Source organism: Haliotis rubra, unplaced genomic scaffold, assembly GCF_003918875.1.
Source record: "Haliotis rubra isolate DU_JTF1 unplaced genomic scaffold, ASM391887v1 Scf388, whole genome shotgun sequence".
NCBI classification, from domain to species: Eukaryota; Metazoa; Mollusca; class Gastropoda; order Lepetellida; family Haliotidae; genus Haliotis; species Haliotis rubra.
Window position 1 is genome coordinate 392,185 of NW_025767066.1, and position 16,902 is coordinate 409,086.

The 16,902-nt window shown below is 40.7% G+C and overlaps 1 protein-coding gene across 2 annotated transcripts in view; it reads left to right on the forward strand.

The window, feature by feature from the left end:
* Positions 1-16,902, forward strand: part of LOC124286613 (zinc finger protein 106-like) — a 31,190-nt gene that overhangs the window by 12,973 nt on the left and 1,315 nt on the right. For both annotated transcript variants that reach the window (XM_046722995.1, XM_046722994.1), the window contains exons 3-4: positions 2,476-2,534; positions 3,090-3,263. In XM_046722995.1, the coding sequence (XP_046578951.1) occupies positions 2,476-2,534; positions 3,090-3,263 (233 nt within the window). The remainder of the gene's footprint in view (positions 1-2,475; positions 2,535-3,089; positions 3,264-16,902) is intronic.

The following is a 16,902-nucleotide window of genomic DNA, read 5'->3' on the forward strand; positions in this document are numbered from 1 at the left end:
TACTTATCCTATCTCACGCGATTGATGCCCGCCCAACCATCCCCACTTTGCAGATATCTACTGTAACGTTTCTCCAAGACAAGAATGACAAGACAGGGAAGTCACATGGTCAACTGGAGGAGGTCATGCTGCATACTTTTTGCAAGGCACTGAACTGGGCGAGGGACTCAGGGAGAGCCAGAAACTTTGTCCAACTTTCTTAGTAGCATATTTCCACTTCATGGTCGACATAAGAGACAGAGAGAGTACAGTATGTGAGATAGGATACATATTTATAGATATACAATTTATCGTTAAAATTTTCAATTTTATACTTATCATGACTCATATGCTGAAGAACTCTCCCAACCATCCACTAACCACTAAATTGTGACTAGACCATGTATTTCCCACAAAACTGTAATTCAGATTTAGAAAATGTTCACATAAATCTCTTTCTAACTTAAATATTTCAAATGGGATGGAGGGGGGAATGTTAAGTCAAAGTAATTTTAAGATATTTTTCATGTGTAAAAGTAAGAAGTAAGATCTTCAGAATGCTGAATACTAGTATGAGAAGATGTTAGGGAAAGTGTTGTGTTGAGAAGTTAGGTATGCTTCACTTTTAGGGCTGTGTATTGCCCCAAAGTTCGTATTGCGATATATTGCGATACACTCTTCTGTATTGCGATATGTTTTGCAATATATTGTGAAAGAACAATTATTGAGATCTGTCCACTAGGTAATTTTCTTTTACCTTCAAATTGAATCACAACTGAAACTGAAACTAGCTTACACTGTCCTCCATCGACCCACCCATACTATTTACTAGTACTTATTTACCAGTATATACTTTAACTTCTTTAAACAGCAAAGGATGTTGATTTTCAAATAATTTAAATAGTTAAAGAATTTACTGTACACATCTGTATTACTCAAGAAAAATGTAATTGTCACAATCATGTGACATGATCTTGAAGTTTACATTCTAATCAAAACGATGATTTATGCACCTTTGTCTTTGAACAAAAGTATTATTAACATTTCCTATTTCATGAATGACATTTGGTACACATTCACATAAAGAAATGATTTAACAAAACACTCACGATGGGCAAAAGTCACTATGTATCAGGTAAAGTACACTTTCTTTAGACTGAATAGAATAATGAAAAAAACCCAATGAAACATGAGAAACATGACCTTACAATAAGATAGAAGCCTACGTTTATCAAGGAAAATATCAGCTCGTGAAGTATTATTGCTATGTCATACACCATTTAAATATTTTAGGTCTAATCCAACTGTTGATAAATACCAAAGGTATGTTTATCATATAACTCAAATAATACAACTTCAACTAAACTACATTCATTTCTAATAGTAATACAAATTTACACACTTAAAATGTCCATATAAACCACGAAGGAGACGTAAACTCCAGCTATTGTAATCCATTTGTAAGATGCCATAATATCATCTTACCTATTTGTTTTATATTTTAATTTTTATGTAATCAGAAAATTATTATATAAAGATTAATTAAATAATATATGTGGTCGCCTATTTCCCGATAACCATGGCTTTTCACCCGGTAACATGACACAACATTTGGAAATGCCTCCGTTTTCGAGCATGAAGATCGAGGTGACGAAAGCCGAGATGTCACTTGACTAACATAACATGATCACACGAAAAGATGGAAATAGTAACTTAGATGTACGTTTGACAACTTTTATGAAAACTGTTGATTTTATTCATTACTTTATTCAATTTTAATGATTTCCTCAAAACGTCCATACTTTGCTCTTTGACAATTCTTAAGTGGACCCGTTGCTAGTCATTTGGAAAGACTTCAGCCCAATCCCCACCCACCACCACCACCATCCATGTTACCTGAATATACATATATTTCTTTTTCCTCACCATTAAAATTTAGGGGGTATACGGGCAGAAGTCTTATGTGTGATGTTGAATGGGTTAAAATTGAACAAATAAATCTTTGGCGGTATACCGGTACGTCATAAACGTATCGCGATACGTAATTGTTACAATTTCGTATTGCGGTATACCCGTAATACCGTGCAGCCCTAGAAACTGCAGTTGTGGAGAGTTTCTGTACATACATGCTTTATGTGGTATAGATTTTTATGGGTGCGCTTTTCTTGTCACAACCAGTGCTGCATACCACAGGGAACAGTTAACATTGGGCAGTTCAGGTTATATGTAATATATTGTACTGAACAGTAGTTTTAAATGTCAGTGAGAGGTGCATTTTAATATATTAATACATTTATGAAGCACTAACTCCCAGTTTATCAATTCTGCTCAGGAGTGGTTTGGAACAATTCATTATTCTGACTTTCACCAAAACAACCAATCCAGTAAACTTGAAAAGTTGTGTATCATGTTGATATCAATTAATAATTGAAATGTTAGTAATCGTATCTATTTATGACAACATCTATTTGATTTTTCCTCATTTTCTTCTTTCAGGATTTGCGAGAACACTTTTGGTCACTAATGCATCACACAAACATAGAATCCAAGAAAAAGTAAGTTGTTTTAAATATACAGTAAACTATGTTTGTAATAAACGTGCTTATGATGGATATGAACTGATGCCTATGAAAAAAATAATTGTTCCCCTCCTCCTTTTGCTGTGTATTTAATCATATAGATCTGATGGACACATGCTTACAATGAGCTGACAGATAAAGCAAACTCGCTTTTGGGTTCCATTTGATTAAAACAATCTGTTGATCTCTGAGCTGTTCATGTGTCACCAGTCAGCGTATCAAAAGTTCCGCAGCCATGTGCGACTGTTCAAAGCAGTAGTGAACAATTGAAGGCAAGTGATAAACTGGATTAAGTTCAGAGACCTTGTCATATATTTAGATCAATTAACTTAGTCCTTGTATTGTCCTTTTTTGTTCGTAATCCACAAATCAATCTGCTTTTTTCCAGTATCTAACCATGTTTCAACTGACAGTAGTGAATTATCGAAATTCATTATTAAAACCACCCAGACAACTTTTTTGTTAAGTCAAGTTATCTTGTGGATGGACATGCTTTTGTGTATGTTCATTACACCACTATGGATCTTTCAGGAACAGTCAGCACAACTGCACACTCTGCTTCACAACTTGCGCAAGTATTGCTGAATATCGGAAACATCTGAGCGGTGAGAAACATAAGAAAGCTGCAGAGGAAAATCGTAATGCCGTGGATGAAAAAGAGGCAGCAGAAGACAGGGAAGCTCAACATAAAAAGTCTGCAACAAGGTAATGTCAGAGCCCAATTCCATACAACAAAAAACTGATATTGGCAGTGGATATGGGTAATTGAAAACCCCCAGTGGTTTAAGAAATCAAGTAGATGTAAGCATAAAATGGTATATTTTTCCTTATCCTGACTCATGCTCTTTTGCTTGTCCCCTTCCTCTTGCGAACATAGTGGAACACTTGTATCTCCTTAATTGAAGCTCCCTTCAATGTAAAATCACTAATTGGTACTCACCCAAGAGTTGCCTCCCCTGCCGCAAGCGCGGGAACAGGTGTCGCCACCCTCTGGCCTCATGCTTCACTCTCTCCTTCTTCGCCCAGTGAGCAGGATGTGAGAGCGCCTGTGTCTCCTTACACACTATATCCTTTGGATAGTATTTCTACTGTTTATTCACGTGAGTTCGTGATTGTTCAGCTAGTATTATGTTGATGAAAAACTGTACTATTTGTAGATTACGTATTTCCGCTGCGGATCCGCATGTAGTATGCCCTAGTTGTACTACGCCTTGTGCGTTTGATTCACGTTGCAGTTACTGCATTAATTTAACCAATTCTGCCTTTAATAAATACCATCTTTGCGTCTTGAGACGTGTTGCAGATAGGTCACGCAAACTAGGTGTAGACATGGCCGATACATCGGATTTCCCATCCAGTCAGCTGCTGTCGAGCGATCCCCTCCCGCCTGGTGTTCTGCTTGAGACCCCATCGGAAGAGGGACGTGGGATGCAGTCCGTCACCTCTAAGAAGCCGGCCTCCCAGACATCCCGTCATCGCAGATAAAGTCCAAGAGGGCCTCAACGTCTTCTCAACGCAGAACTTCGTACCCCCAGGGCAAAGCGTCATCCTCCAAAGGGAAATCTACTGAAGTCATCGAGAACTTTCTCAGCAGAGATCGTTCCAGCAGCAGAATTGGGCCTCTCACGATGATGAACCAATCATCATACCCGACATACGCCACAAGAAGCTGACCAGTGACAGCGACAGTGACTTCAGCAGAGATCACCATGCAGCCTGATGCCTCTACACTGATGTCAGGCGAGATCGCTGGAGGGCCCCACCGCTATCAGCGCTTAGAGGAGCACCATCTACTACGCCGCAGATCATCCCAGGCGATCTAATGAAGCAGATCATGATCATGATGGAAGGCCACTACAGACTGGAGAAGCAGCCATCCCAGGGTCGAGCGAGCCGGCGAAGGCTCCAACGTGAACACACCCAGAGGCACCCCCAGTCAACGTGCCAGCCACGACGATGCAGCCTTCGTGAAGGAAGTCACAGACCACCTCCACGAAGGACCCAGATGTACAGCCTTCGGCGGAAAGATCATCACCCTCTTCGGCGTCATACTCAGATCTGGAATCTGATCATCAGACCTCCGCGGAAGCCTTCGCGAGGTCATATCACCGTTCCCCAGGACCGGACGCAGAGAGAAGCTTGAAAGCGTTGCGAAGGACACCTGAACCCAGATCGCCATCATCATCTAAAAAAGGACATCGAGGGACTACACAAGAGCTTCCAGCGAAGCTACCAACGGTCCCCTCATAGGTCGCCAAGAAGATCAACCTATCGATGTAGATCACCAAGACGATCGCCCTCGCCCGATCACCACGCCCGATCTCCACGCATATCACCACGCGTCCGATCACCTCACAGGTCTGCACATAAGCCTACAACTAGATCTCCACAAGCGTCAAACGATATAGAGATAGAGCCACACAGTCCTACATCAGAAGAGCAACAACCTCTCATTTATGATGATGGAATGGAAGATGATGGAGGAATTATTTTCTCAGATGCAGAGATAAGATATTGGATGGTCAATAATCTAGATCTCTCATCACCTTCCAAGAGTGGCAATTCGAGCAGACTTATCTGATGAAAGAAGGCGATGCAGATGCTATTACACTACCCCAATCGACCCGATTGCGGGCGTACCACAAAACCTAGATACAGCATTCAACAAAGCCACGAAGGTTCAAACACCACATCTGCCAAACTTTCACGCCAAGAAGTTCTCCACGCATAATATGGACCCCTTCTTCAAGGCGCAAGACATCGATGAGAACTACAAGCTGATCTCCGATGCCAAGAACAAGTACTACAAGATTGATGATCGAAAATTGGTTCAGATCGAAACCATGACGAGGCGATATGTTCTTTGGTCTAAATAGATCTAGAACAATAAATGAGACACTTATCACCAGATTTACATTAACCTCGACCTCTGAAGATGATAGAATGATTTACTCGGCCCAACTGATGCAAAAGAAGGACCAGCAGTTCTTAACAGATCATCTCACGTCTGTCTCAGCAGCATTGACCTTAGCTCGTCCAAGGCCTCCTCGCTTCCTGCAACCGGGTGAGAACTTTACAGCTCCACTATATACAACCCGTGGTCTTCCCCATCCATCTTTGGCCGGAGGAATAGACAAAGTCTCCAAGGAAGTCACCAAGGATTCCAGAGAAGTCCTGATGATTAAATCGATGGACATCAGCTAGCCAGTGTCATTCGACAGACTTCACAAAGATACTCAGGGAGATCTAAATTCACGGGCCTACAAAGAGCAAGAGACAGGAAGATAGCCAGTTCCAGGGGAAGAGATTCTTTTAAGGTAACTTCCATATGGCAACTATAGAGGAGGGTCAGGAAGAGGCAGGACACCCAGAGGTTCCCGCTAACTATAAGCGCTGAAAGACAGGTTCGAACCACTGGAGTCTTCCACCCCAGCTGTTCCAGTACAACCGTCCACAAGTGGGTGGACGTCTCCAACTACACTGGGAAAACTGGGGGAATACTTCAAGACACCTATGTCTCCAACATTCTTCAACGCCGGTTTAAGTATCCCACTACAGGCCAAGCCTCCATTAACAGTCAACCCTCCCAAGTTAGAGGTACAGGCACAGCAACTACTAAAGTTAAGAGAGGCTGTTACATTACTCCTAACCAAGCAGGCCATAGAAGTAATAGATCAAGGAAACATCGAACCAGGTTTCTACTCCCCAGTTTTCCTAGTACCCAAGAAAAACTCCAAGGAGAAATACAGACTCATTTACAACATGAGCTTCTTCAACAAGACTTATCTCTACAGACCACCGAAGTTCCACATGATACATCTACCGCAGTTACGGCACATGATTCGCCCCATGGACTACATGGGCAGTATAGATCTACAAGATGCCTATCTGCACATCCCTATACATCCCTAATCCAGGAAATACCTACGGTTTACTCTAGACGGTTACATTACCAGTGGAAAGTACTCCCATTCGAATAACATCAGCCCCATGGTTATTCACGAGGGATAACGAAACCGATTGTCACTATCTACATCGTCAAAGGGCTACGCAGTGCGTTCTTCCTCGACGACGGGATACAAGTAGATCAAGATCCACAGCATCTCAAACTACAGTTAAACTACATCATAAAGCTACTAACACAGCTGGGATGGTTAGTAAACTTACACAAGTCGGACCTAGTACCATCGCAAGATCTGCAATTCCTAGGCATTCGATTTATCACCAATCTCAACCGTATAGTCTTACCAGAAGACCGTTGGCTCAAGATCCAACAGATCATTCCTCCAGCCCTACTCTCTCCGCTACCACTTCGACAATGGCAGAGTTTACTAGGTCTTCTAACATCAGCCCAAGACTTGACAGTCATAGGCAGATTACAGTTACGTCCCTTACAGGTCTTCATCAACAAACATCTCAGACCTCATCTACTATGGTGGACCAAGAAATCGAATGTCTGCGAAGGGATCTGTTTAGCAGAGCAGGAATTCAAAACCCATCTATATGTAGACGCGTCGCTCCAAGGTTGGGGAGCTCATCTCACCAACCAGACAGCATCAGGGTTATGGAATCAGCTAGAAAGCAAGCTCCACATAAACTCATTAGAGATGAAAGCTGTAATCAACGCCATAAGACATTGGAGCAACATTCTACAGAATGCGCACCTGATGATACATACCGACAACTCGACAGTGGCGTTCTATGTGAACAGGCAAGGCTCAACGAGATCGCCGAACCTTTTGACTTTAACCTTTCAACTGTTCGAATTAATCCAAGATCTAAATCTACATGTCAAAGCATGCCACATTCCCGGAGCCAGGAATATACTAGCAGACGCACTCTCGGCCACATCTACCGTCGCCGACAGAATGGATGCTCAATACAGAGATATTTGCACAGATAATCAAGCAAATAGGAGCCCGCTAGTAGATCTATTCGCCACAAGATTCAACAATCAACTACCGACATTCGTGTCACCAGTTCCAGACCCACAAGCATGGGCAACGGACGTTCTAAGCATATCATGGGAAGGCCTCAATGCGTACGCGTTTCCGCCCCCAGCAATAATACCTCAAGTATTACAGAAAATCAGCCAAACACAGAGCCTACAACTCATTTTGGTCGCGCCCTACTGGCCGGCCAGAACGTGGTTTCCCGCTCTAATACAAGAAATCGGTCAACCGGCACTAGAGCTACCCAAGCGCTCAAAGTTGTTAAAGAACCACTAAACTTTGTTTTTTGTTACTTTTTTAACCATTACATATGAAAGATTTGTGGTTAGTCTTATGCGGAACACCAAATTTATTCTTTAAAAACTTGTGGTTAATTAATACCGAGCGATTAAAAGTGGCCAAAAAGTCGCCTGCTTCCCTCTCGCCCGCCAACGAAACCACAGACAGGTTACGTAACTCTGTCGCCAGAGCACTGCAGTGACGTCATATGAGGAACGATTTTCAGTTAGTTGTACAGAAAGTGTGTAGCACGCTCATCATTTTGATGATTTCTCGACATGAACGACGACATGCCGAATCGTTGCTTTGTCGTCAATTGATCCTAGGGGTCGGGTGATGGTGTCACCATGCACAGATTTCCACAGGACCCCCGCAGTTCGTGGTAAATGGGTTATGTTTGTGAGTGCGAAGCGAGCGTTGTGGAAGCCTGAAACGATATCTTACTTGTGTTCAGATCGCTTCACGGAAGTTAAAGAATCAAAACTACTTACTAGTTATAGTAAATATATGATTGATGACCATAAAGATTTTCCATAACACAACTTGTAACATAACGATTTCTTCCTCGGAAGTGAGGTTGTGGTCGAAGTAACAATAATATTGTAAGTAGTATTATGTTGACACCCACCTCGCTGCCAGGAGAAATTGTTATGTTATACGTATATCATGCAAAATCCTATTGGCCATCAATAAAATACATATTTTACTACCAGTAGAAAGCAGTTTTGATTTTGTAACTCGGTGAAAACAAACCTAAATAGCATTTATCCACAGACTGGCGGATGTTCCCGATAGGGCCGCCATTTTGAAAATCGTAAAGTCTGTTTAGAATTAATGAGATTATAGTTTGTTTTCATCAAGTTAGAAAATCAAAACTACTTTCTACTGTAGTTAAATATGTATTGGAATCATAACCAAAAGGATTTTGCATGACACAACTTATAACATAACGATTTCTTCCACGAAGCGAGGTGGGGTCAAGTCACAATACTGCGCGATAAATTTCTTTGCTACATTCACATGGTTAATGTCCACTCACCAGTATGTAGATACTAGTCAGTAATGTGCGTCTTTATATTTGGTCTTATAATCCTAATTAGTTTATTATCATACTTTTATGCATTTTGAAACTAAATAAAAAGCTGACGATCTGCTGATACTTATAGTGAATTTATAACAGAACTGTAATATCTAGACATTTTATAGTTTGCCGATGTGAATCATAATTCGCACACACAGCCTAGTGTATGTTGTCTGTCTCATTACACTTCACGGCGAAAACAATGATTCTGTTGAATGCTACGACAAATGAATAAAAAACAAAATGCATATATTAAAATTAAAACAGATTAAAGTTATAGGAACAATATCAAGCCATTACCTTGTTTGAGGAATGTATCCATCAATATCCACAAAACTGTTCCAAATGATGTGTCTTTTAACAGTTTAATATACGAAAAAGTGATAAATCTTTTCAGGTATTGGTGTTTAGTCTCATTGGTCACCCAAGATAGCACACCTGGCAACTAATTGCATAATGTCCGCCTTTCATTAAAAACAGTAATTTAATTAGCCAATAATGGGCAATCAATCAATGTATTGCCGGTTAATCCTTTGAAAGAAGGACGTTGTTTTTACGCAGACACCGACACGGCAGGGTGTATTCAGTATAGGTTAGTAAATCTACTAACATAAATACTACCTTTTGATAATTCCGCTGTGTAAGATAAAGGTAATTAATCAATCAGCGTGTTATCGGTTAATCCTTTGATCGATGTTTATAATGTTGAATATTTACTCCAGACACAAGAAATGCCAAATGGGAACCTTTGTCGGGTAATCTAAGTGTGTTACCACTAATTATACCTGTTATAAATTCATTAACTGACCATCAAGTGAATGATGACAAATAACATGTGTAGGTTTATACCACCTAACACGGGTTACAACAAGGAGTATTAATTGCTGTATTGCATGTGAAAATTTATGGGCCGACACTGTTTTGAGAATACAAACAGATTTTTACATGACATGATTAAATATCGAGGTGAAAAACACAGAAATGGGATCAATTTGGATCAGTCATTATACAAATAGGGCCTAACGACACCAATCAATTGTGACAGAAGCGTCTATGAAAACAAGTTGTAACTCGGAAACTAGGCAAAGCAGGAGACAAAATGAAATGCCAGTAGATTGTAAAAACATATAGCTTTCATTTTCCACAACAATTGTCACGATTTCAGGTTTATACAAGCCTGTAAACAAGATAATTTACCCCCTAAAATGTAGATGAATTCTGCATCGGCCCTCAAAGCTATTCCTCATATGACGTCACAGAGTCGCGCCGCTCTGATTGGTTGAAATTTCGTTCGCGGGTGAGAATTGTGCACTGTTGTCAAAAAGGTCGATTTAAGTCAATTAAAGGTCGAAATGAGTAGTTTTAATGACGGGGTTTCATTTATAACGATGCCAGTTAGTGATTTATGTATTTTTACTCCCTAGGGTTTATGTGACCTTTAATACATCCACACACCAAACAGGTGCACAGAAACCCAGAAGTATTCAAACTTCACGTGTGGACTGTATTAAAATGTGTTTAAACAAGAGAGGATATTCTACCAGGGCGGCAAAAGCGGTCACGCTTGCCTTACGATACTCAACGCGTAACTTGTACGACGACAAGTGGCACAGTTTCGAAAATTATGCAGCAAACAAGGGTTTTACAGCAAGAGATGCTACGCATCCTCAAGTGGCAGACTATTTGTGTTACTTACGGCAAAACAAACATTTAAAAGGCTCGACATTGTCAACATATCTTGCCGCTTTAGTTCTGTGATTTCTATGAGAACGGGTGTTAAATTGACAAAAACACCAGAGTTACTGGCCTTACTACGTGCTTTCCGATTGGAGGACCAAAAGCGGAAGTTCCACGCCCCAGCTTGGGATCTGAATGTAGTGCTACAACACCTCACAAGTGAGGATTATGAACCATTGGAATCGACAACCTTTGAATTTCTCTCACAGAAAACAATTTTCCTGTTATCGCTAGCCACGCAGCCAGAATATCTGAAATTCACGCCTAGATTATGAGAGGATACAGTTTGATGACAATCAAAACACAGCACCTGGGATTAAGATGGGATTTCATCGCCAAAAATCAACTACCAGGACAACCAGACAGGTTATTTCATCGCCCCTGCGCTTATCCTCGATTCTCGGATCTCAAGATACATTGGACTTATCTCTATGCCCAGTACGAGCTCTCAAAATCTATTTACGCCGTTCCAAAACAAAGGCTAAGATCGCCAGAAGATTGTTCATCCCGTTATCGCCTACTAATCAGACAGAAGTCTCTCGCACCACCATATCTATATGGATAAGAACTGTCATTCTACACGCCTACAAGGCAGCAGGACTGGACCCTCCAACAGCATCAAATCCACATGAAATCAGGGCATTGGCCTCCACCCTCGCCCTTCACGGTAACTGTTCATTGAATACAATTATGGAAGGATGCTTCTGGAAATCTAACATGGTGTTTGCTAATCACTATCTGAGAGATATCACCACCGAGGACGCCTCTGGCATTCACCATTTCGGTCCTTTGGTCCTCGCCAGCAACTGACAGTCCCTCGTGAGGCTTAATATTCACCCCCCACGAGATTATTATGTATATTATACATACATTATTTAACTTATAACTCCACGGAGTTCTAGGGCTATGTATATATTTAGCTTAGGTTATTCAACCTTAAGCTCATACTGAGTTTTATGTTCAGTTGTACAGCTTTTCTATCAGAGTAGCTTGTTATATCTATAATTTGGTATATCAGTCTATTAGTAATGTAATACCCCAGTTATGGTATATATAACCTATGGCTTATTATAAAGGAAATATCCTAAGTCAATGCCTTTATGAAGTTCCCGCAGGGGTTATTACAGTATAAGTTATTTAAATCACTAATTATTAATCCAAAGTATTCTGTTTATGCCCACCACCACTCCGTGGATTCTACAAAAGAAAAGAGCATGAGTCAGGATAAGGAAAAATATGTAATTTTTGAGTAAAATTGATATTTTATACTTATCCTGACTCATGAGGTTAGCCCTCCCATCCTCCCCACATAACACTTTGGATTTCCCTGTAAATTCAAGTGTTGGGCTCGCAAAATCAGGAGAGAGAGAAGCATGAGGCCAGAGGGTGGCGACACCTGTTCCCGCGCTTGCGGCAGGGGAGGCAACTCTTGGGTGAGTACCAATTAGTGATTTTACATTGAAGGGAGCTTCAATTAAGGAGATACAAGTGTTCCACTATGTTCGCAAGAGGAAGGGGACAAGCAAAAGAGCATGAGTCAGGATAAGTATAAAATATCAATTTTACTCAAAAAATTACATTTTTAAAACATATCCTATCTCACACTGTGCTTTTCTCTTTGTTTCGATCCCAGACTGAACAGTCTTTCTGACTTGTTTCCAGTTTTAAAAATCACCTCCCAAACACATGCAAGCTGTTGCCATGGTGACTGTTGTTTTGGTATCAGCACCTTTTCTCTTTGGCCTCTTTTGCCTATCGTCTTTTCCTTACCACCTTTTTTGTGAAGACCTGTTTCACATTTGAAGGTAATTGAATTATTAATTTTTTTAATTTACTTTTGAATGTACATCATGAAATGGCAAGAAACGTAAAGCATGTGACTAATGCAAGAGGACAGCTGCTGTGATTACTGCCAAGGATGAAGGCTCAGATTCCTTCCTCATGGAAGACAAACAGGTCCACAGCCAGCCAGGATCAGTGATTGCAGTGGCCACCAAGTCAGCACTTACATGTATCCCTGAGGATCAATGTCACATCATGCAAAAGGATTCAGATGTGCCTCCCCCCTTTGAGTCAAGTACTGACGATTTCAAGATCACTTTTTTGTCCTATGGAAGACTAGAAGATCATATTCATGAACAAGGGACTTTGAACTACCCTAAGACTGTTACGATTGGGTCAGAGACAGACAACGATTGCTGATTTCTAGTTTTGAGGATTGTCATGCTGTTCTCAGGGACTGAGATCAGGATTGAAGCTCCCGGACATTCCATCAAGGATCAAAACAGTGATATCAGCAATGATCTGAAGTACAACCCCCCAGATGATTCCAGACCACAGATGATGTTTCCACAGTTGGGATTGGGATCGGCATACTCCTCCACAATCGTCTTATTGATCACAGTCGTTCCTACAGCAGGGAATGGGATTGATGTTTGGCTTGTGGATCATATGATAGACAACACTTTTCTTGAAGATCTTTGCACAGTCCTCTTTGGGATTGTATCAGTCTATAGACTTAAGCCGATAAGCGTCGAGGCAGGAAAACTATCAGGGACAGGATAGTTCTTTTTTGAGATCGTTCAGAATCTCATGATCAAATGGAATGGACCTTACCAAGTCAAGATCATCCTACTTATTATCCCCCGCCGCGCGTTTAGCACGAAGCGGGGGATATAGTATTAGGCTCTGTCTGTCCGTTCGTACGTACGGATTGGAATATCTTAAGAACCGTTGACTGGATTCTTTTCATATTTGGTACCTAGGTTCATCACAGTAAAAGAAAGGTCCCAGTCAGGTTTGGTGACCTTCATTTCAAGGCCTTGTCAGCAAGATACCTCAAGAACCGTTCACTGGATTTTCTTCATATTCAACACCAAGCTTTATCTAGGGAAGGCGCAGGGCCCAGTTGATTTTGGTGACCTTCACCTAATTTTCGAAGTCATGGCGACACTCTGATTTCAGCATGTTAAGCTGTATGTTAAGCTTGTCAGCGAGATACCTGAAGAACCGTTCAGTGGATTTTCTTCATATTCGACACCAAGCTTCATCGAGGGAAGGTGCAAGGCCCAGTTGATTTTGGTGACCTTCACATAATTTTCAAGGTCACGACGACACTTTGAAGATTTCAGCATGTTAAACTGCATGTTAAGATTGTCAGCGAGATATCTCAAGAACAGTTTACTGGATTTTCTTCATAGACTTTCAAGACTTCCCTTGAATGTTTTTCAATAAGCAATTTCTTTATTACTATTTTTGCATATTTCATACACTAAGACATTCATGTCAAGGTCAAAGTAAGTCTTGAAAATATTTGTGCGTTTGAACAACTACAGCGCAAGATATCAAGAGAGGTTGACTGGTCATGTTTTTGTTGACATTTAACTTCATCTTAAATTACGACCTTCACTTTGATTACTTTTTAAGTTTGATTTAATAATTTGCGGCGGGGGATTATGTCACCTTAGTGACAATGCTTGTTATCCACCTCTCAACTACATGTGAACAATATTCTAATGCTTATTTGAATGAAGACTACAGCTCCTTATGAACTCAAGCTGCTACCGGATAGAGTTGACCTTCCTGCTTCAACTGCAAGATCCCCTTCACCAGCTAATATACCTTCTGACACTGACCCAGTAATGTTAATGTATGGTACTTGCGACTATCTTAGCTCTAAGAGACCTTTGAAAATCTTGGCCCAGATTATGATTGCACAAGACTTTATTCATCAACATTCTTTCAGACTGATTGTCAAATCTTGACAAGACAAGTCACAGATTGACAATGATATGAAACTGCATGGTAAGCTTATGGTGACATGAGTCAAGTTAGTCACCTCTTTTGACAGGGATGTTTTGCTGTGGATTGCTTCTAACCCTAATCTTCACGATTGTCAACAGGAAGAAGCATACACCAAACCTTCACCTTGATATTCGATGGAGATGTGACTTGTGTGTGTCATGGTTGTTAGTCTCAAGATTGCTACCTTCGTCTAAAGTCGGTAGATCATCACAAAAGGGGACTGGTCAATCAGAGTTTCGACAGTGCCCTACAACCCTACATCCTGGGATCATCATTCACAGCCATTATTTTCACCTACAGATCACCAGTAAGGTTGAAAGGCTGTTGACAATTTGTTCTTGCATATTGTCTTGCATCAGTCATCATGAGGACCAATTTGCTAATGCACAGGTGACAGACATCACACATTCTATGAAGAACTAGGAGTTTTGTAAACTGCTATCTCTATGGAACTCAGGAAACTACTTTGTCAGTCATTCATTAACAACATCATTTCTCAGACTGGCGATTCAGTTGCTTCACAACAGATTTGGGCAAGACACAGTCCTCTGCTCTGAAATGTGACACTGGATTGTCACATCCATATCAAGTGTTAATGCTTTGTCCCAAGATTTCTCAATGGATAGGCCAACACTCCTGAGTCCCAGTAGTCGATATCTTCACAGACCACTTTATTACAAATTTGCCACTAGTTTGGCTGCACCCTTTTTGCCACTGAGACTTTGGTTCATCATACATAAAAAGAATTGTCAAGTGAACATATCATTCTCAGCACCTCACAAGAGACCTTCTGTTTTAGCCACACTCAAGCCATCTACATCCATCAGCAGAAACACTCCTTTTCTACAAAAGTCTGTAATCACTAAAAATTATTCTGCAAGAGTGGCTCAACGTATATATAAAGCTCATCATATGTGTGAAGTGATAAAACTGTGGTACATGGAAGGCATTTGAAGCTTATTGTAACTGTCATGATTCATTCACATGCTTCATTAGCCACTTACTTGGTGCCTATTAATTCAGAGATTGTTCCTACTACCTTGACTTAAGTTTCTACAATTGCAGAACCTGAAGATCTGATCAAGTCCTACAAGTTAGCAGATAACTCTCCCTGATTTCGACCTCCCACGGGGGATTGAATAGCTTTACAGGATTTGTCATTCGCAACCTTTGACCCCTTGGCAGATAGAGACTTTACACTTTTGTGGCTGATGGCTTTAGCTACTGGAGCCACTGTAAAATACATATTCTTAATGTTAAAGGATTCATTTCCTATGATTTAACGTAGTAGCAAAGATACAACTTTCAGGACAGCAGGATAGACTTCTGCCTTTCCTCTGTCCTCAGGCATGATGATGTAGAAAATTCATCTCTTGCCAGTGAAAGCTTTGAAAATCTATTTGCAAGGAACATTCATGGTTTGGCAACATAACTACAGTGTTCTCCTTTTGGCTTTAATCAGTCATCAAACCACGCTCCAACGCACAGGAGATAACAGCACTGTCTTAAATCATGACACTCAGTTCTCTGAGGGACATCACCATTGCAGATGTTCCAAGGGCTTCACTTGTTTTGACAACTGACAACAACCCATCAGTGCAGATGAAGTCACCATGATGTTTTATCATTGTTATCGTTGTGTGTTTGTATGTTCCCAGACTTATTCAACGAGATTAGTTTGTATAAATGTCAGATCATCAACAGTATATATATATATATATATATAAACGCAGGTCGTTACCACTATACATTTTGGCACTCTCAATCACTGCCAAACTGTCTTGGCCTGCAGCAGAGAGTATTTTGGCTTACTACACGAGCCAGATTATGTTCAAGAAATTGACTGCTGTTTGTTAGCCTCAATCACATTTGTTGGTGATAGTCTTAATCTGTCTCCTTGCATCTTAAAGTGTTTTACAGTTACAGTTTGAAGAACATTTGAAGCTAAGGGTGTCAATCATTTGCTTCTTTTGGTTATGACCTTTCAATCACTGTGATCAAGTTGATAGTGTTTCCCTTGCGTCTTAGAGTATATTGCAGCTCTAATTCGTTGAACATTCAATAGCTATCTACCAGAGCATCCAACAGTGGGAATTATGTCATCACTCAATAGTTTTTGCTCGTTTCTTAGAGAAGTGATGTGTTGTGCTCATGGAAATGTGAGTCACCCTTTCATGAGTTCATGAGATGATGTGATGGTAAAGATTTGGTCATGGTTTTGGACCAGCTTCAGCAATGTGACAGTCCAGACTTTGGTTTTGCACCCCTGCTGCACCATACATCAGTCTGAATGCAGTGCCAAGAATCATTAACAAAAGAGGCCAGAGAAACAAGCTGCATGTGACGCAAATTGTTTACACTTTCTAGTTAGAACTATGGTCAACTATGGGATGTGCTTAAGTGCAGTTTACTGAACCTTTGACCAGGTCAGAAAGACTTTCCACACAGGGATTGAAAGGAGATGCACAGAGTAAGATGGCATAAGTATTCA